At 38.3% G+C, this 21415-nt stretch overlaps 1 protein-coding gene across 1 annotated transcript in view; it reads left to right on the plus strand.

Annotated features, from left to right (window-relative positions):
- Window positions 1–12151, plus strand: part of GYPA (glycophorin A (MNS blood group)) — a 37825-nt gene extending 25674 nt beyond the window's left edge. Inside the window, exons 4-7 of the mRNA XM_040473093.1 lie at window positions 1852–1887; window positions 3732–3817; window positions 6360–6435; window positions 10387–12151. Coding sequence (XP_040329027.1) covers window positions 1852–1887; window positions 3732–3817; window positions 6360–6435; window positions 10387–10394 — 206 coding nt within the window. The 3' untranslated portion in view covers window positions 10395–12151. The remainder of the gene's footprint in view (window positions 1–1851; window positions 1888–3731; window positions 3818–6359; window positions 6436–10386) is intronic.
- The last annotated feature ends 9264 nt before the right edge of the window (window positions 12152–21415 follow it).

Below are 21415 nucleotides of genomic sequence, written 5' to 3' on the forward strand. Positions count from 1 at the left end.
TTTTCTTTTCTTTTCTTTTCTTTTCTTTTCTTTTCTTTTCTTTTCTTGTCTTGTCTTGTCTTTTCTTGTCTTTTCTTGTCTTTTCTTTTCTATTTTCTTTTTTCTTTCCCTTTCTTTCCTTCTCTCCTCTCCTCTCCTCTCCTCTCCCCTCCCCTCCCCTTCCCTTCCCTTCCATTCTGTTCTCTTTTTTGCAGGCTCCACTCTCAGCATGGAACCTGACCCAGGGCTCAATCTCACGATCAAGAGTTGGATGTTTAACTGACTGAGCCACCCAGACACCCCTCCGGTTATTTTTCTAGGAAAAAGAAGATGACTTCACAAGAGCTGGCTGAATGCAGAAAGGGAAAGTGTCTTTTGCAGGTGGGATTTAGGCAAGATACTCTAGATTTTTTTCTAAGGCTCAGAAAAAACTTAAGAGTGGCTGCAGGATCATTAGCTAATCGAAACATTGAGAAAATAACACTGAGATAAATGGAAGCAGCAGATTTTAAGAACAGAGACTAGGAGAGGAAAATTAGGCTAAGTGCTTGGAACTAATTATTAGGCTTCTGCATTCAGTGAGACAATCTAATTTTCAAAGTGACTTCAATGTGAAGCCAACATGATGGTGTCAAACTGGAAAGCATTTAAAGGTCAAATATAGACACCCAGTGCTATATGCCCTGAATCCTAAAAATAATGGCTAGCATGGTGGGGGATTGTAAGTGTTCCCATGCATTATCTAATTTTATCTTTGCAGACATCCAGAATTTTATCTTTGCAGAATCCAGAGAGACAGGTGTTATGATCTTCCTTTGCCCAAGAAATTATTAAAGCACAAAGAAATTAAGTAACTTGTCCAAGGTCACACAACTAGTAAAAGAGATTCTTATGACTGAAACCCCATTTGTTTTGCTCCAGAGCTCATACACCAACCACAACCACCAACTATCATGAAGAAAGAGAAGACAAGCCCCAAATAACCTTTAAACATACCTTCTAAGGAATGATCAAATATAACCAAGTCCCTGAGTATGTGACACAATAAGGTATAATGTTATTTGTAACAACTAAATTCAAGAAAATTGTGAGGCTGTAGTAGTCATATGGCTTCATGATTTAAAGTGGCATTGGAGACAGCAGAGAAAGAAATGTAAGATGTGGACTCATCAGGTTAACTCTGGTGGTGCATTAAGGCAACATTACTAGAAACTTCTGCAGATAGGGAATCCGGTGCAACCGTTGATAAAAGCTCAAATGAGACACAGTAAGGATTTGGATCCAGATGGCGACCGTGGTATAAATCTGGAAAACTCATAGCAACATGACCTCTCTTGGGGATGAGCTACAGTTCTTGTGGGGCAATGGCTCACTGTGTCTCCTTTTTCCTCACCATTTTTACATATTTTTGAAAATGCACTGCTTTTGATATAAGTCGATAAGTGCTTGAAAGTAGATACTGAAATTACTACTGTTAATATTGACACATTACTTCATAAATTTTACTAGCTAACTGCTTCAGATTGAATAGTAGCAGGGCCCGTGGGTGGCTCAGACGGTTAAGCGTTGGACTTCAGTTCAGGTCACAATCTGGCAGTTCGTGAATTCAAGCCCTGGATCAGGCTCTGTGCTGACAGCTCAGAGCCTGGAGTCTGGTTCAGATTCTGTGTCTCCCTCTATCTCTGCCCCTCCTCTGCTCTCTCTCTCTCTCTCTCAAAAATAGTAAACATTAAAAACAATTTTAAAAAATTTAACAGTGGCTGCAAAACACAGTTAATAAAAAGAAACCCACTCAACAATCTAATTCCAATATGGAATTGTAAAGACACACTCTATGTATTCTGACTTTATTTTGAAATTTTCTTTTTTTAGGAGACGGACTACTTGAACACATTTTTTCTGCGGGAGGTATGTTAACAGTTGGTGTAGAATAATAATAATTTCATCTTAAACTATTGATTTAAGATCAACTAGACACATTACTAGTTGCGATTGCCTAAGAAAATAAAAAGCATCAATTTTTTAAAATAAATGTTTATTCATTTTTGAGAAAAAGAACATGAGGAGGGGAGGGGCAGAGAGAGAGGAGGACAGAGGATCCAAAGCAGGCTCCATGCTGAAAGCAGCAAGCCCAATGCAGGGCTCAAATTCATGAACCATGCGATCATGACCTAAGCTGAAGTCAGACACTCAACCAACTAAGCCACCCAGGTGCCCCAAAAAGCATCAATTTTTTTTTAATTTTTTTTTTTAATGTTTATTTATTTTTGAGACAGAGAGAGACAGAGAATGAACGGGGGAGGGGCAGAGAGAGAGGGAGACACAGAACCGGAAGCAGGCTCCAGGCTCTGGGCCATCAGCCCAGAGCCCGACGCGGGGCTGGAAATCACAGACCGTGAGATCGTGACCTGAGCTGAAGTCGGACGCTTAACCGACTGAGCCACCCAGGTGCCCCAAAAAAGCATCAATTTTTAAATCAGAAGAGCATATGTTGTTAACTCTCATCATACAAAACTGTAAAGGCAAACAACATATGCTCTTTTTAAAATTAAAATATGCATTTCTTATTTTCCTAAACATTTCGGAACTAGCAATACATAATCTGATATTAATTTTTCTTTTAATTTAGATATTTTAGCCTTCTAACCAACCATGGGTACTTGAGCAAAGTCTCATAAGAGCTTATAAAACAATTGAACTTCCTTGTTTCCTACTTGTAAAGCAAGCAAGGAGCTTAAAATCATCTGATTAATTGGCACCACATCAAGAATAAACATAGACCATTTATATCTCGATCCTGATTTACTTTGGGGCCTACGCTACCACTTTGGGGTTATCCCCCCAACCCTCTATGACTGGAGGACCGTCACCCCCACTTCTTAGGTGCTGCTGTGGACCTGGCTTTAGTTGATTCATGTGATCCTTCACTATTCTGCATTTCTCAGCCTCCCTTCACACTTGGCCTGTATCCCTACTTCGCACAAGAAAAATGGATGGTAGAACCGAATCCCTATTCATGAATTAAAGCTAAATAGACAGGAAGCTGGACAACACCAGGGACAGGAAAAAACACTTTTACCTTTTTTTCAATCAATAATAAGTCTTTTAAGTATAAATTAGCCAAATAGATATGCCATTTTACTTCTATGTCTTGCCTTCAGTTCTATTTACCTCATTTGCAAGCAGTACAAATATGAATGAATACGCAAGAAACTGTAACTTCAGTTGTGTTTCATTCTCAACAAGTAAAAGATTTGAAAAATATTTTTAGCATATTTACAATGTCATATAGTTTGTCTATTACATTAGAAATATACTAATCAGTGTGCACATTATATATTATATTAGCATATAGTATAGTTTAGGAATTGTTTTCTCTCATAACTCTGAAACTGTGAAAGAGTTTGTGGGGTTTTTCCATATCAAGGTAGAATGTCCACATAGCTCTTATCCATAATTATGCCCGTGAGGTCCTGTAGAACAATGGAGGTGAGTTGGAACTCTTGAGTCTTGGTTGTCATTAGATGTGTGACCTTGGACAAAGACTTTAGCACTCAAAGTTCCAGTCTCCCACATGGTTACTGGGGAAACCTAATCTTCTAAAATATAAGATATACTTAAAAGTATATTAATATATTTTCTGTAAAAACGCAAAGTGATACTACCATGATTTTACCCGTTTTGTTTTTCAGTTGCTTTGTGGTAGCTTATTGCATATTTTGGCAATTTTCTGCTCTCTTTTTCTCCCACAGAGATAACAGGGATTGTGTATGCAGTAATGGCTGGTATCATCGGAACTATCCTCTCAATTGCCTTCTGTATTAAACGACTAACAAAGGTGAGATTCAGTTTGTAATTTTGCTATAAGTGCACTTCCTCTGAGTGCAATTCAAGTCAAAGAGAAACAAAATTTCATTCCATCTTTTTCAACTGGACACTTTTTTTTTTTTTTTTGCATTTGCCCTATAGAGGAAGCTGAAATATAAAACTATCCTCCATTTCCCAATGAAAAATTTTATAAAGTTTTGTCTCACTTGACTTAATATACTTTTTTTTTTTTATTTTTTTTCAACGTTTTTTATTTATTTTTGGGACAGAGAGAGACAGAGCATGAACGGGGGAGGGGCAGAGAGAGAGGGAGACACAGAATCGGAAACAGGCTGCAGGCTCCGAGCCATCAGCCCAGAGCCTGACGCGGGGCTCGAACTCACGGACCGCGAGATCGTGACCTGGCTGAAGTCGGACGCTTAACCGACTGCGCCACCCAGGCCCCCAGACTTAATATACTTTGATGCATAGAGATGAAAGAGTCATGTTTCTAATTGTAGTATATACTTTAACTTGTGTGTGCAAAATATTTAAAATAACATGATATATTTACATATGTTTAACACTTTTGCTGGTTTTCATTGTCATATTTCTTTATACAAATTTTTCAAACTCCATCTATGTGTTTTCCAGCATGAGTGACTTTCTTTTCTTCATCACAAAAGCTAACTTTATGTCCATATGATACAGCATTCCAAAGCACATAACTTTTACTATAACTTTCTATTTAAGATGTTAAAAAAATTTTTTTTAATGTTTATTTACCTTTGAGACAGAGAAAGACAGAGTGTGAGCAGGGAAGTGGTAGAGAGAGAGGGAGACACAAAATCCGAAGCAGGCTCCAGGCTCTGAGCTGTCAGCACAGAGCCCAACTCGGGGCTTGAATTCACGAGCCGTGAGATCATGACCTGAGCAGAAGTCAGCCGCCCAATGGACTGAGCCACCCAGGGGCCCCTTCTATTTAAGATGTTTGAGATACATTTGTGTGTGTCTATGATGCTATAATTAGAACTGTGATCCTAGATCATTAAAGACCTAGTCACAAAAGAATGGTATGGTTGAGTTCTCATTCATCCTCTGCTCTTGATCTCTGTGATCTCCACACCATAACCACTATATATATTTTTTAAAAAGGCTTATTTAGAAGGGTTACAACATTGCTATGACAGGGGTGTAACAAGACTGATAGTAAATTCACATTAAGTTCCTTTGCCTTTTTCTTTTTTCTTTTTTTTCTAATGTTTATTTATTTATTTATTTTCTCTGCGAGAGTGAGAGAGCCAAAGTGTGAGCAGGAGAAGGGCAGAGAGAAGAGCAGGAGACACAGAATCTGAAGCTCCAGGCTCTGAGCTGTCAGCATAGAGCCAGATGCAGGGCTCGAACCCACAAACGGCAAGCTCATGACCTGAGCCAAGTTGGACACTTAACCGACTGGGCCACCCAGGCACCCCTGCCTTTTTCTTTTTTAAGGACTTCTATTAGGTGACTTCTGTAATGATCCAAACCTATGATGGATTATAAACACTCCATGTAAATGTATTTTGTCTAAATAATACTTCTTAATAAAAGTAATTGAGAGTGCCTGTTGTAATGTGAGAAATTTTGTAAAGACTTGAATGCAAGATGACTCCTCTTGTCTGCAGGATAAATATTGGGAGAAAATCATCTCCTTGTATTTGGGCATATATGGCAAAATGAGTTGTCTTCTCTCTCGGCTGGCGATCTAAAACCTAAAAGAAAATCAATAAAATACTTAGTTGGCAAAATTCAGAGAAAATATTCTATTTGTATATAGAAAACTTGGATCATGTCCATTATGCTAAGAGACCTTACTTCTTTTTTGTTTTTAATCTGAGAAAGAGAGGATGAGAATCTCAAGCAAGCTCCACACTCTGCAGAGCCCGGTGCAGGGCTGGATCCCACGACCCTGGGATCATGACCTGGGACAAAATTAAGAGTCTGACCCTCAACCAGCTAAGCCACCCAGGGGCTCCCTTACCTCTTTTTAAAAAAAATTTCCATTTTAGCTTTTCATTACAGCATGGAAATATGAGAGTCAATGTTTGGGGTAATAATTCACCTATGGAAACATCAAATACTATTTAGAAAGACAAATACAAATTGAAATCAAAGTTTGTAGATATCTATGGAACCATAAATTCTTCCAAAAGTAACCTCTACAAAGCACATAGTAATCAAAAGGAAACAAACTTCAGTCCCAAAAAATAGTTTAAAAAAATTTGTTAATGTTTATTTATTTTTGAGAGAGAAAGAGAAGCGCAAGCAGGGGAGGGGCAGAGAGAGAGGGAGACAAAGAATCCGAAGCAGGCTCCAGGCTCTGAGCTGTCAGCACAGAGCCCGACGCAGAGCCCTACATGAGGCTCGAACTCATGGACGTCGAGTTCATGACCTGAGCCAAAGTCAGGAGCTTAACCGATTGAGCTACCCAGGAGCCCCACCCCCCAAAATATTTTTAACTTGAGGCATTTTCTTTATAAGGTCTTCACTTTAGAAAATTGTGGCATTAATATTTATCTGGTTTTTATTCATAGAAAACTCCATCTCCCGTGCAAACTGCACAACCGGAGGACGCAGATCCTGAAAGTTCTGTAGAAACAAGAAATCCAGGTTGGTGCTAATATTCTTAATGCCTTTTGCGTTTTGGTGAGGGAAACAAATTAGTTACTTCTGATTTGGGAGAGGTATGCCCAAGTAAGATTCATTTGTATTCTATTTTATCGATGCTACTTCTGTAAGATTTTTTTATGTAAACATTTGTCTTCAGCATAATGAAATTATCCCTTAGGCACAAAGTATTTAAAAAAAAAAAAAAAGGTAAAACAGGGGCACCTGGGTGGTTCAGTTGGCTAAGCGTCTGACTTTTGATTTCAGCTCAGGTCATAATCTCACGGTTGCTCAGGTGGAGCCCCGAGTTGGGCTCTGCACTGCCAGTGGGAAGCCTGCTTGGGATTCTCTCTCTCTCCCTCTCTCTTTGACCCTCCCCCACTTCCGCTTGTGTTCTCTCTCTCTCTCTCTCTCAAAATAAATAAATAACATTTTAAAAAACAAGATAAAACACATACTATAACTAAAAGCAAAATTTAAGATCTTCTGTATACTTTTCATTTTCCAAACTGCAAAGTTATATCTAGGAGGCCCTATAGAGGATACAATTTAATAACCCCTGATCTGTAGCCAGACGTGGGTTTGAATCCATACTCCCAACACTTACTAGCTACGTAACCATGAAGAAGCTACTAATATGGAGATAATGGTAGTTAATGTGGAGATAATTTAATAATGACATAATGATAATGTCGACCTCATGGAATTTTATGAGGATTAAATGAGCTATAACAAGTAAAGCATTGAGAACAGTTCTTGGCCATAGTAAGTGCTCATGCCTGTTAGCTCTAATAAGTAATGTAGGCTCCATGAGCAAATGACCTCCTCTACACAACTGGCTAGTCACGTGGCCCCCTGTTTTTCCACTTGTAGGTGCTATGTAGATACACAACATGTGGAAAACTGCAGGTCAATTTTTTTCACAAAGAACATATTTTTTTTTTTTTAAGAGAGAGATATCACCTGAGCAGGAGAGAGGGGCAGAGGGAGAGAGAATCTTTAGCAGGTTCCATGTTCAGCACAGAGCCCCGTGCAGGGCTCGATCCCAAGACCCTGAGATCACGACCTGAGCCAAAATCAAGAGTCAAATGCTAAACTGACTGAGCCACCCAGGTACCCCTACATAGAACAGTATTAACCCACACAGTGGTTTTTTAAAACAGCATTCATTGCCAACTTTAAAAAGTGGGAGATTTGTACATTAAAAAACATCCAAATATTAATGCTCCCCTACAGAAAAAAATATAAACTGTAACAATGCTGGAGCCTCTATACCAGCATGAGAGCAATTAATTCATAAGAGCCGAGGAGTGCTTGCAGCCTGAGCTATTGGTTTAAATACCAAGCCAATTTCATTTATTTTTTTCATTATGGCCTCTTGTATAACCTCTATAATTAAGTGCATAGTTCCTATTAAATGTTGCCTGAAGCATAAACCCAAGCGATGTCTATTTTGGGAGATGTCCACCAAGAACAAATCTCTGTGAAATGGGCTTTAAGACTCAAGCAAAGAGGACCTGACTCTGCCTTCTGCAAAACTGACTGGGGTTTTTCCATAATTATAAAAAATTACGACAGAACTGAAGACCTGTAAATTTTTGGGTTCTAGTTTTAACCTGGGACCAAGCACCTATCTTCAAAGGCCTTGCTAGGTTTCCTAGACTTTGGAGTGAGGAAAGGAAGTTTTAAAGATTTGCTCCAGCTACATAACCTATAAGCAGGACTTGCCTTATCAGGTTATCTTGTGGATTGCTCTTAAAGCTTAACCATGGTTGTCACGTAATTACTTAGTCCCAGGAAGGTCATGCTATGTAGAGTAAATGGCATATACAGGAGGCACCGAGGTGGCTCAGTCGGTTAAGCATCCAACTTCAGCTCAGGTCATGATGTCACACATGGTTCATGAGTTCAAGTCCTGCATCAGGCTCTGGGCTGTCAGTTCAGAGCCTGGAGCCTGCTTCGGATTCTGTGTCTCCTTCTCTCTCTCTCTGTCCCTCCCCCGCTTGTGCTCTGTCTCTGTCTCCTTCAAAAGTAAATAAATAAACATTTAAAAAAATTTTAAATGGCATATACAAAGTTCTCAGCTAAAAGGATTAATAAAACCCAATCTGCCTATACTTAACAAAGTTTTCAGTCATGTGCCAGATTTACTGAATTTACTTAGGCTACCTTGTTATAAAACTTGCAGGTGGAACTAACATGTGTATTTTTTAATCTACATTGTGCATGGTTTCAAAAAAATGTTTCGATGCTATTTCTAAAATGGAGCAATTACCACCCAAAGCCTAATTTTGTTTGTTACTCTATTGCTATATGCTTTTAACTACTGATGTATTTTGGTGACAAATTTAGTGTTTAGCATTTCCTCTGCCATTTCTTCCTATACAATATTGAGTCTCTCTGTACAATAGTCTGCAAAAGTTTGGGACAATTTAATCCACCAAAGCACATTAAAATACCATTGTTAGTTTAAGTGTAACAAATATTTACCAAATGCTTACTGTGGGCTAGGCACCACACTTAATTAGATTTACCAGCTAACGTCTCTATCCTTTAGAAGCTGAGAATCTAGTGAAAGGTGGTCATTGCAGTGAACAAATTTTAAGGTATTAGGGGCAATACCATCTAAAGAGACTGGAGCAGGTAGCAGAGGCTTCTGGAGACAGAATCACCTGGGGCCCGTCTTAAAAGAGAGATGAACATTACCCAGGGCAAGATAAGGCAGTTCCAGGCTGAAGGACAATATGACAAAAGGCATGGAAGAAGACAGAATATGCTGTACTCAAGGGATTATGTGCATTTCTATATTAGCAAGATTAATGCTTTGGTTCTCAATTCATGTCTCAAATATATGGAAAGACAGTGAAAAGAACCAGTGGCAAGTCAGATGAGCCAAATTTCAGGCTTCTTTTATTTCCCCCTATTTGTGCAAATGAGGTTATTAAATGTGTCTTAGTAAGTTAGTCAAATGGGTTATAAAATCTGATCCATCTCACAGGAAACATTGGGAAACACACACAATTATTAAAAAATGTTTTAGTCCTGTTTTCATAGAATCCTGCTACAAAGAAATGTACAAGTCAAAGGCAATAAGAGACGGTAGAGTGACAATGCCTTCTTAACAAGAACTAGAAATGTTAGAGTGTAAAGTATGAACTGCTTTACCCCCCTTGAACTTGCACATTGTTTATGCCTGGTGGGGAAGGAGAATAAGTGAGTCGGAGTTCGCTGTCCATGGTGGTGGGCGCATGTGACTCCATCAGCTCATTTCTCACGGGAAAATGTTTGGGATACACAGTTCCCATTATACCCAAATAGAAGAAAACTGTGGAAAACACTCTGTTTTAATAAGAGCAAAACTCTTCTCATCCATTTAACACACTCTCCAGCAGTAACATAAATCCAACTTTCTAGCCAAGAAAGGTGGAGTGTCAGATTTGATGAAGGAGACCAATCCAACATCCTTTTCCCATGTGGTAGTATCAGAGAGAAATTTAGCAATGAGTTGTTGTACAGACTTCTTCTTGTTTATGTCCAAAGAAAAAAGTTATTCTCAAGAGAGATTATAGACTAGGGAGGTTGCTTTAGATTCAAACACATATGTGTTAATTCAACTCACTTATCATTTGCTGCCTTCCCACTGTACTCGGCTCCTACACAAGTTCTGTGTTAGTTTCTCATCTCTGTAGAAATTAGGAGCAGAGTAATTATGTTTGTGCCTTATCTAAGGCTTTTGGAATAGATTTTCTAAAAAATTCTCTCTTTCTCTACATATTATTCTAATAGTGCTAATCTGAAAGAAAATTCCTTTCATTCCCTAATAATTATGTTCAAGAACAACTCTGTGAGAATGTAGAATTCTAAAGTATATTTTATGTATTCATTTCCTATTGTGCTTAAATATAACTATGCCCCATACTACTGCTTTTTTTCCCCTCTATAATCCTTCTACAGAACAGTAATTCATGAGAATCTGCTCATCAAGCCAGATTTTGGAAGAAGTCAAAGACACAAGACTTCAGTCAAGTGAAAAATCAATGTGTGAATTACACACTCCAATATAGCATATACCTTCCTAAGCTGTACGTACTTCAGGATGAAAATTTCATTGTAATGAGTCCAGTGACTCAGTGATGGAAAATGTCTGTATTCATTAGGTGTCTATTTCAAAATGTAGAACAAGTATTTTCTTTCATGCTTGCTTTTGTGTGTTAGCATTATTTTTATAATTAATTGATTTGGAATTCTGATCCCCAAACTTTGGTTGGCTTCATCCGCAGTTATTTACAAGTGATTTATTCTATTTTATTATACTTTAATGATCGTGCTGTCGAATGAAAGGCTTGTCACATCTAGATGAAATCTAAGTTCTCATTCCAAACTTCTGCATCTTGTCATTGTTTTACATATAGTAAGGGACCTGAAATCCTAATATTTCCCTCATTGCAAGATAGGGGATTACACTGATGATGATGATGATGATGGTGATATTTTAGTCACATGAGTAAACCTTGTGTTTGGAGATGCCTTCCATACACACATGCATAAAATCATGAGTTATATGTAACGTAGATATAGATGTATAAAATGACATTCACATTCCTTCTCTCATACATAAAACAACACAGAAAGTTTCTCTCATGTTAAAAGGAAGCTTCATGTGTGTAAATGACCTATTTAAAAGAGTTTGTCTGACAGTCGAGCATTAACTCTTTCAGGGCACTGACAGATGCATTGTGTTCCACTGGAAGAGTTATTTATGTAAGAGGTCACAGTGTCCTGACAAAGAAAGGAATTAATGACTTTACCTTGCAGAGTTAATAACCCTATAAATTCAGTAAGATGTGCCAATTTGACAAGCAGGTGAATATTTTAATAATTTGTACTGTGTTCTCAATTGAATTCTTTAATCCATCCAGTCCCACATTCTCTTCTTAATAAAGCTTTGGAAATTAGCTTAAATAATCCAAAGGAAATTTCTAGACATGAGACTAAGGCTTTGTAACTACATAGCTCTCACTCATTTATAGTAAAATTTAAAAGGCAATATAAAAACAAAGAAGTGCCCTCCTGTGATATTCTATTTCCAAATTACTACAAATCCATATGGCTTTTCATTGTGATAGTTAAGTAAATAATATTATGTACACATTTGGGCTTGGCAGCTTACATTTTTTTTTAAATAAATTACGAAATCTAAATCTTAACATACACATTTTTTCTGAGAGTGTTACTTTGTTAAATTGATCATTCAGCTGAAAAGAAGAATAGGATATTTCTGTTAGTATGTATTTTTTAAGGTAGTTTTAACAGTATTATTGGGTTAATTTAATCAAATGAATGACTCAAGCACCAAGGCAATTTTTTTATTCATTTTTTTGCACGAAGGCAATTTTAAATGTACTTTTTTCAATAAAAATAAAATGTTGAACCAAGAGAGAACAGACTAGGTTTGTTGCTAACGCAATTTACGAGTCAAAGACAAGAGACTAGAGTGACTGTACCATCTCAGCAAGAGCAAGAGAATTCAGAGAATAATGAAAGTATGAATTGCTTTACACTCCTGGAACTTTTCCAGTTAAATTCTCTGTACTTCGATCTGTGGACTTTTCACATTTCAATTTAATGTTTGTAGGAAGAAATTACCTTTACTCTCTTCATGTTGTTATAATTAAACCAGCCTATAATGACAGTAAAGAAATCTTACCTTGGAAGCCAACATGTATGGTTTATATTGAATTTCTTAAAATTGAGACTAGAATCAGGGGTGGGAGTGATGCTGATTAGAAAATTCTATCCTCCAGGCCTGGGTATTTGCCCATGTAGGTGTGAGCAGAGGGGCCATGCAAAGGGAAAAGAATGGAGAAAGGTGAGACACTTGCGAAGAACATGGGGAACCGAGGAATGCCATGGTGTAAGGGCTATTTTAGTGATATTCATATACAGTAGTGGAGCAAGAGCCTTCTGGTTTATTCTAAGCATTTGTCTTATCAAATGTAGCACATTTCTCATAAGAAACTCCTAAGAGCCACATGTCATCCAAGCATCCAAAATTCTACCCAAAATCATGCATGAACCTGTTCTTGTGTCAACAGGTATCTATCTAAGCTTATGCCCTCAGCTCTGTTCAGCTAGAATATGTGCACTGGCAACTAACTGGTAACCCACTTTCAGTCTCTAGAATGAAACATGTGGTCTGAATTCTCACAGCACCTGTGCATCTTGCGTTGCATTTACTATGATCTAAATTCTATCCCCTACTTAACTGAGATCCCTTGGGAGCAGGGACTTTAATTCATTTTTGTAACTCCTGTGAGGCCTGAAAAAATGTGCTCTTATTCCATGATGCTTTTCTTAATATTTAAAATGACATTATTCGTAGCGATAGAAAGGCTTAGTCTGGCATGGTATGGAAAGAGAATCAATTTTGGATCCAGAGTTTGAACCCTTGCTTGTTTATTCACATAACTTCAGTTTCCTTACCTGTAATGGGAGGATAAGAATAACCACCTTGAGGGGCACCTGGGTGGCTTGGTCAGTTGGGCATCTGACTTTGGCTCAGGTCACAATCTCATGGTTCATGGGTTCGAGCCCCGCATTGGGCTCTGTGCTGACAGCTCAGAGCCTGGATCCTGCTTCGGATTCTGTGTCTCCCTCGCTCTCTGCCCCTCCCCTGCTCGCACTCTCTCTCAAAAATAAAGATAAAAAAAGAAAAGAATAACTACCTTGCAAAAATGCCTTGACATTTGTGTGAAATGAGGTATGTAGGGTGTGCTCAGCACCAAGGAGGTGCTCAATAAAAAGGCAGCTCTGATTAACATCACCTGTGACAAAGTCTTCCTTACTTGCTATCCACAAAGCAGCATAGAGTTCTAGAGACAATCCTCTTTAAATGCCCTGAGAAATATGTACCTTTTAAAGTCTGTTCCTATGTTTCTTTTTGCCATCTCAGTTTTTTGTTGTGAAAAACAGGAAAGGTAGTATTTCTTATCCTTTGTCACTGGAATGTTACAATATGTGTTTTCACTGATTAGATGTACAAAACGAAATCAGTTGCCTTTTACGATTTCAGTTCTCCTAAATAGCTTTGAAGTGTTACTTGGGATTAAATTGAAAAAGTAGGTTTGTTTTGAAGACAATAGAGTTAGAAAAACTGGATCTCAATGATAAAAGGAAGTAGTGATCAACTAAGTTTCCTCATGTTTTAGATATCCGTCACACTCACTCACCGTAGGTTTTGTAATTGGAAAAAAACCCTTCCCCTCTCATAATTCTGACTTGCTTTTTTTCCTTTCTTAGAGAATTAGATGGAAAGCATATGGAGATTCAGAGTGTTATGAAAAATATTCTTACCATTTGTACTTAACAGCTAATAATGGAACCACCCTACAAGTTAAGTGTTGCATAACTCTTAAGTGCCAGTTACAGTGCATACAATTTACCAGGAAAAAAATTTCCTCAAAGTAAGAAGTCACTACTTTTTAGATATTAAATGACTATTAAACAGACAGAAGCATAGCCATTCTTTTCAGAATTACTCATTCTATTGACTTTTAAACCCAGAAAGTTTTGATCATTTTGACATATTCTCTTTGAAAAGAGAATTCTCTTTTCTAATTCCAGGTGCTTTCTAGATCCATAAACCTTCCTAAACTGTCTCTTCTCCTTAAATGACATGGTTGTGATTATAACAATGATTTGTTTCACTTTCCTGCCTGCATAAATGTGAACACTGGCATTATATATCTTAGATTGTAAGGTCTTAGCAGAAACAAGATTGATTTTTTTTTCTTTTTTCTTACCACAGCACCGTAGTACAATTATGCATTCAATAAATATTTTACCATTTGAGTTTATTTTCAGGACACCTGGGTGGCTCAGTGGGTTAAGTGTCCAACTTCAGGTCAGGTCATGATCTCATAGTTTGTGGGTTCGAGCCCCATGTCAGACTCTGTGCTGACAGCTCAGAGCCTGGAGCCTGCTTCGGATTGTGTGACTCTCTCTTTCTCTGCCCCTCCCCCACTCATATTCTGTCTTTCAAAAATTAATAAACTTTAAATAAATAAATAAATAAATAAATAAATAAAATTTATTTGAAACACAAACTTCATGGATAATACCTTAACATAACATTTACTGAGCATTTGCCATATGTCAAACTGCTTGAAATGCTTAATGTGACCTTCACAAAACCTTTAAGACAGGCATTAGTTTATTCTTGAAAAGGTAGATGACAGTATGTTTTCCCCTAAAAAAAAAAAAAAAAAAAAACAAACAGGTACATAAACTAATAAGTTCGGAAAAAATGTTCAGGGATACTTAATAGTTTCTTTTTCTTTGTTGTTAAGCGGCGCTAGTGAAACCAACATTGCAGGGTCCTGCTGAATATCTCTAGCCAGAGTTCTATTTTAAACCTGAACACCAGCGATACCTTGGTATTGCACGATGGTTCATATCTCATGAAACATATTTTTGGGTGTGCTCAAAACGTGCTGTGACTCTGCAAAACTCGTCCTTGAAACTTGAAGGATAACTGTTTCAAAGAAAGTGAAAAACAGAAAAATTCATCAATAAAATAACTTGGCCTGTACACTTTAAAAGGAACGTGATCCCATTTTTTTTAACATGCTATAGTCTTAAAAACTATTTTTTTTCCTATTCAGACATCTATCAGTTTGGTGCAATGTTAGGAGTACGTATGTATATGATAATTCATGAGCTCAACAAATTTTACATCATTTAAATCCTTGTTTGAAAGAATCAGGCTACTTCTCCCTCTTAGAAACCCAAGGAAGCCATAGCAGAGTATCATCCCAACAACAGAAGACAGAAAATCGTGCATCTGTTTCCCACCCCTCCCAATAAGTCTGCTAGTGAATAGTGTTTATTTCCAGATTATCTGCTAGCCACCCCATGCAGCAGTGGAACAGGGACCATGGTTCCCACAGGGGCCTTATAAAGAAAACCCAAAAAGAAAGCAAAAGAAGCCATCATGTCTCTTACTGGACCGTTTGAACAAAACGCATAGGAGTTATGTTGTCCGTTTCCCCTGACATATAACAGTTCCTTTTTACTTCTAAAGCAAAACTCAACCCTCTAAGAAATGATAACCGTGTAGTATTAAAAACAACAACAACTTTTAATTATTTGCTTTGATCTCCTTACCTCAGGGTTATCACAAAGCTTCCAATATATGGGAGCTCCAAGTTCCCAGCTTTCTTCCCTTATTCTTATTTAATACAGCTGTATAGTATTGCCTCCAGTATCATGTGTTTTACTCTTCTCTTACCTCCAGTGTGTACCAGCAGAGTTTCCAGGGCAATACAGAGGATCTTCACATCTAACTCCTTCACCGTGCTCAGAATAGAGCCCACCACAATGATACATTATTACATAGGCGTCTGGTAACTTCTTGAAATCAAAACTGGGACAGACCAAGAGTTCATGTTTTTTGGTTTTTTTTTTGTTGTTTGTTTTTGTTTTTTTTTGTCCTCAAGTATTCTGAAGACATACTTGGAAATGAGAACAGTACTGTGTTTCCTGGTAGTTTCTTCAAGTGACTGATACTGATTTTGGATTTATAAGAAGGGCTTTTCCCACAATTCCTCCACTAATTGAAAAATGGACTTGAATCCTACCTCTTTCATCTAGCTGCTGACCAGATAGCCGTCTTCTCTGTATCCTCAGGGCCTGATGTGATGGTGATTCCAAGCCTACTCAGGCTGCCATCCATTTGAGTTTGAGTATTGTCACTGTCTGAAATTACTGCTACATTATCTCACCCACCAGATTGCCAGTGGCTTTAATTAGAGCAGTTTAAGCCCCAAAATATAATGATGCTAACACATAAAAAAGTTTGTTTTTTGTTCGGGTAAAGATACAGAAATATTCCAAGTCAGTGGGGAATAGAGATTATCCTTCACATAGTTGTTCATGAATCTAAGCTGATGGCATCTTTGCCATCGTCAACACATGCTTTCCAAAGTTTCCCTGGACATCATTATTCCAGAAGAGGGAAATAGTATGTAGAAGCATATGTGGGAGGTTTCATCCGTCCTTCCCATGAATCAAGAACCAAAAGGACAGGGATGGGGAATGGCCATTTCTCAACTCACATTCCATTAACTAGTATTCAGTCACGTTGCCACACTTAACTGCAAGGGGATCTGGGAAAAGTCAAGCCCTGGGTCCAGGAATAAAGGTAGAATGGATTTTACTGGACATCTGGCTGTCCCCCAGGCCTCTGGTCATGACATACTCATGTATACCCTCATTCCCACACATGTATCACACTCTTCTCTTTTTCCCTCTGTTATTGAATGTACAGCAAAGCCCAGGATGTCTTAGGATGTACAGTCTTCTCATCAGGTTGCAATGTATTTTCTCATGGCCAGACAGTCAATAAACTGAGAAGACAAGTTTTCTGCCTACTGCTATACCTAATACACAATAGTGGAACTAAGATATCTGCAAAAAAAAAAGAGATGAATTTGAAACACATTATCAGTCAGTTGTCCATAGCAATGAGAGAATCTGATGGGCAACACTGTGAAGACTCCTGCCCAGGATATGGAAAGATCCGTTATTCTCTACGGCAATGCACTTACATTTGGTTTTGTACCTGGTAAGTTCTTCCTGGTCATTAAATTCCATGGCCATATTTGAACTGAGTGTTGAACAGTGTGCCCTGTGTATAGCTTGTGAGTATACAAATTTTGTAACACGTTTTCTAATGATGCTAGGTTGTTTGGCTAGAGGAACAGGCAAAAGCTTTTTCAAGCCAGGCTGACACTTAACTCTGGAAACACAAATTCCCTAGAAAATTAAGTGACTTGTAGTCAGTTTACTTTCAGTCAGCTCCATTTGCCTGTAACTACACCCAAAGTTATTTCTGAGACAAAATTCTACATCTTTTCCTTTCTTTGTGGACTGGAATTAATCCTTGCCTCTAACTTAATGACAGCTCCTTTGAGGCATCTTAAATAATAGGCTATGATGAAAAGCAATATTCTTGATGTGATCTCAGCCCTAGGGCCGAGTTCTTTTGGTTAATGAGAAGCATTGATGTCTTTTCCCTCTAAGTCTTTGACAGTCTTATCTATCCTAGTGTTTTAAGCTCAGAAGCGTTTGCTTTTCCCAACACTCTGAGATTCTTAATTTCTTCTTGAAAATCAGTCAATTCTTTCCTAACTAAAGTCATTTTTTGTTATAATATTGTTAAAAGCAATAACAATTAACAAACACTAAAACTTGGGCTCTAACCACTCTCCTAAACTATAGATGCAGAAGGCACACAGTATCCCTTCCAAATTATTGTAAACAATGCTTACCAGATTACTTACTTCAGCATAGCATGAATAGTCTGCTTTGGGGAAGTAATATCTAAATCTTTGTCTCCTGACACCCAAATACTAAGCCAATGACATATATTTCAGGCTTTTGCTGTGGTAGAATCTCTATTTCTGTATTAGATAGGCTAAGTGCTATAACAAGGTGAAAATTTTAGGGTTCAGCACAATTAAATTTTGTCATTTTGGTCACTGTCCAGTGTGAATGAGGGAAGGGAAGGGGAGAGATTTCTGTTCCATAAAGTCATTCAGGGATCTAGGCTCATAGTTCCTCTTGGTCTGCAAAGTCATCTTCCCAATCACCTAGTGGCAGGGAAAAAGAAGGGAAGGACACTCAGTTGAGGTTTTCTGGGCCAGACTGGCAAGTGGTATAAGTGGTAACCTTCACTCACATGCCATTGGCCAGACTTAGTTGCATAACCACAACTAAAGGTCATGGAAGCTAAGACTTGTTGTTTTAGCCACTATCTTCAGTAATATGTTAAACAGTAGTAGTGATAGTTGGCATCCTTCTCACTCTTTTTCTTAAAGGGAATATGTCTGAACTGAAGTTTCTCCATGAAGAACAATATAAGTTTTTTGTCTACAACCACTATAGTTTAAGAAAGCTCCATCCTAATTGCTAGGGGATATTTTTTTCATCAGCAACAGTTATTGAATCCTATCAAATGCTTTTTTTCTTCAGCTATTGAGAATTTGTAAATTTAAATATTTCTTACTCTTGTAATTATTGCTTGAATAGAACTGCACCTGATTTCAAGCCCAGGTTTTTCCACTACAAAAGGGTTTGGCAGCCACTCCTAAGAAGCTTCTATGCAACATGGAAATAAAATTATGCATAGGAATGATGGTAATAAAAGAGAAATCATGAGGCACATCTTGCCTCCAGAGAAACACCACAAGTGTTCCAGGAATTGAGATGAGAGAGAAAGATCATGTTCAGCTGTGGGTTTCAAGAAAGACTGAAAGGGTTAGACACCAGACTCAGAAAAATATGAAGCATATATAAGAAGCATATGTAAGCCCAAAGTCAAGTTTGGGAGAGAAGGCTGGGGGTGGATCACAAGTTATACCCTATGAATCCTAATGCAAATACCACTTCTCTAGTCATGTAAAAGCAGACTTTTCATTCAAGATGGTACAATGGACATGTGACTATTTTCTCTTTTCTAAGACGCCATCTAACAATAATAGTAAGGTATAAGAAGCAAAATGGAAAGAACAGAAAAAATAATAATAACAACAGATGAATATTTCAGTAAAGATCTGGAAAATGAAAAAGAAATTAAAGGGTTAACTGATGAATTAGAAAGGAAGAGGAAACATGATTGGTGTATTAGAATTTTCCCAAAAAACAGTAAGCTACCTGGGGAATAACAAGACCACCTGTGTGAGTGTTGGTTTCTAGGGCCTAAAATGAGCAGTGGGGAGAGGCTGGAACAAAGAATTGTTACAGAATAGCATAGTGGTTAAAAACACAGTTCTTATGGCCATGACACATGGGTTTGAATCCAAGTTCTACCAGTACTAGTTGTGAGGTCTTGAAAATGCTATTTAACCTCTCTGTGCCCCATTACTCTTATTTGCAAAATAGGGTGATAATAACAGAAGTACCTTCTCAATGGGCTGTAGTGAGGAGTGAATGAGTTTATATATATATATATATATATATATATATAACATTTAGAATAGTGATCAATTAATATCAACTGTTACGATTTTTATTATAATCCCATGAAAAGACATTAGACTTTTAAAAATGTACATGTATTACCTTGATGATTTATTATTTTCAAAATTTTAAGCCCATCCCAGGAGGATAAATATGAACGAATGAAGGTATGAACAAAGCCAAGAGCAGAGAATGTGCAGAAGCATGAGGAAGACATCAGCCTGTATTCTCACTGTGTGGCTGTCTGGGCACAAATGAAATAACATGTAAGGGATGGGAAAGGAATGCCATAGAAAAACTGAGACTTTCAAGTACCCCAGGTGCCTGCTGATAAAGCTGCACTGTGATTAAAAACAAGCAGGGGTGCCTGGGTGGCTCAGTCAGTTGAGCAGCTGACTTCAGTTCAGGTTATGATCTCACACTCTGTGAGTTCGGGCCCTGTGCAGACAGCTCAGAGCCTGGAGCTTGCTTCAGATTCTGTGTCTCCCTCTCTCTTTCTGGCCCTCCCCCACTCATGCTCTGTCTCTCTCTCTCTCTCTCTCTCTCTCTCTCTGTCAAAAATAAATAAACATTAAAAAAAATTTTTTTAAATAAATAAAACAAGCAAAAGGCCAAGTTTATTATTCTGTGAGCAGCTTGAGGGCAGGGAATGAGTTTAATTCAAGTCTTTGCCTCCAAGGCACAGTTTTTGTTAGGCTTCCATTGGTATGAAGTGATCTCAATTATAGTTCACCTGCCTGGAGTTTAGAGTCTTCCCTTAACAGTAAAGAGAGTGACAAGCATAGGGTAGAAACATGCAGAGGAAGGCCAGACATCCAGATGATCTCTGGAGAGTACCTGTCATCTCAAGGACAGGGCAGATCCTGGGTCAGAAATGTCTGACAGACTGCATGAGCCCCTCAGGTGTATGACGTAAAGTTTAAACCAAAGGGTCTAATGTCACAACATGTAGTCCTCCCCCTCCCCATCACTCACACCAGATGCACCACGACAGCCTTGCCCTAGGAGTGAAGGTAAGGGACGTCTGAGGTTTCATGTCTCCCGTCCTAAGAGACAGGGTATGGCAGGGCCCTGGCCACACGTCACATGCCTTCCCTTGATAGACTATAAGAAGACTGTGGCACATCTGTGTTGCTCAGCAGCATCGTTTGCCTAAATGCATACCATGAACTCCCAAAGTGACAATTTAGAATGTATAAGTTCTAGTGTATTTTGGAAATCTCAGAACATTACTTAACAGTCACACTATGATGGGTCTGTTAGATTTAATGACAAGGAATGTGGTTTGTTACATGTTTAAAAGATTACCAACCTGGGGGTGCCTGGGTGGCTCAGTTGGTTAAACACCCACCCCTTGACTCTGGCTCAGGTTATGATCTCATAGTTTGTGGGTTCAAGCCCCATGTCAGGCTCTGCATTGACAGTGAGGAACCTGCTTGGGATTCTCTCTCTCTCCTCTCTCTCTCTGCCCCTCTCCTGTTTGCTCTCTTTCAAAATAAATAAACTTTAAAAATGTTTAAAAATTAAAAAAAAAAAAAAGATTACAAAGGGGTCCAATAGTAAGAGCTCATTGTGTGTGTGTGTGTGTGTGTGTGTGTGTGTGTATACAGGTGCACACACGAGCACATGCATGTGTGTGGTTAGAAATGGTATTATAGCTAATTTTAGGGTGTTTTTTTTTTTTACATTTGCCTAGCTTTCAAATTTCTATAATAAGCTGTATTACGTCTTTAAAGAAAAACTGCAATAGAAATCACTTTTTCGGGGCGCCTGGGTGGCGCAGTCGGTTAAGCGTCCGACTTCAGCCAGGTCACGATCTCACGGTCCGGGAGTTCGAACCCCGCGTCAGGCTCTGGGCTGATGGCTCAGCGCCTGGAGCTTGTTTCCGATTCTGTGTCTCCCTCTCTCTCTGCCCCTCCCCCGTTCATGCTGTGTCTCTCTCTGTCCCAAAAATAAATAAACA

The sequence above is a fragment of the Herpailurus yagouaroundi genome, unplaced genomic scaffold (assembly GCF_014898765.1).
Source record: "Herpailurus yagouaroundi ecotype Mexico unplaced genomic scaffold, PumYag 28, whole genome shotgun sequence".
Taxonomy (NCBI): Eukaryota; Metazoa; Chordata; class Mammalia; order Carnivora; family Felidae; genus Herpailurus; species Herpailurus yagouaroundi.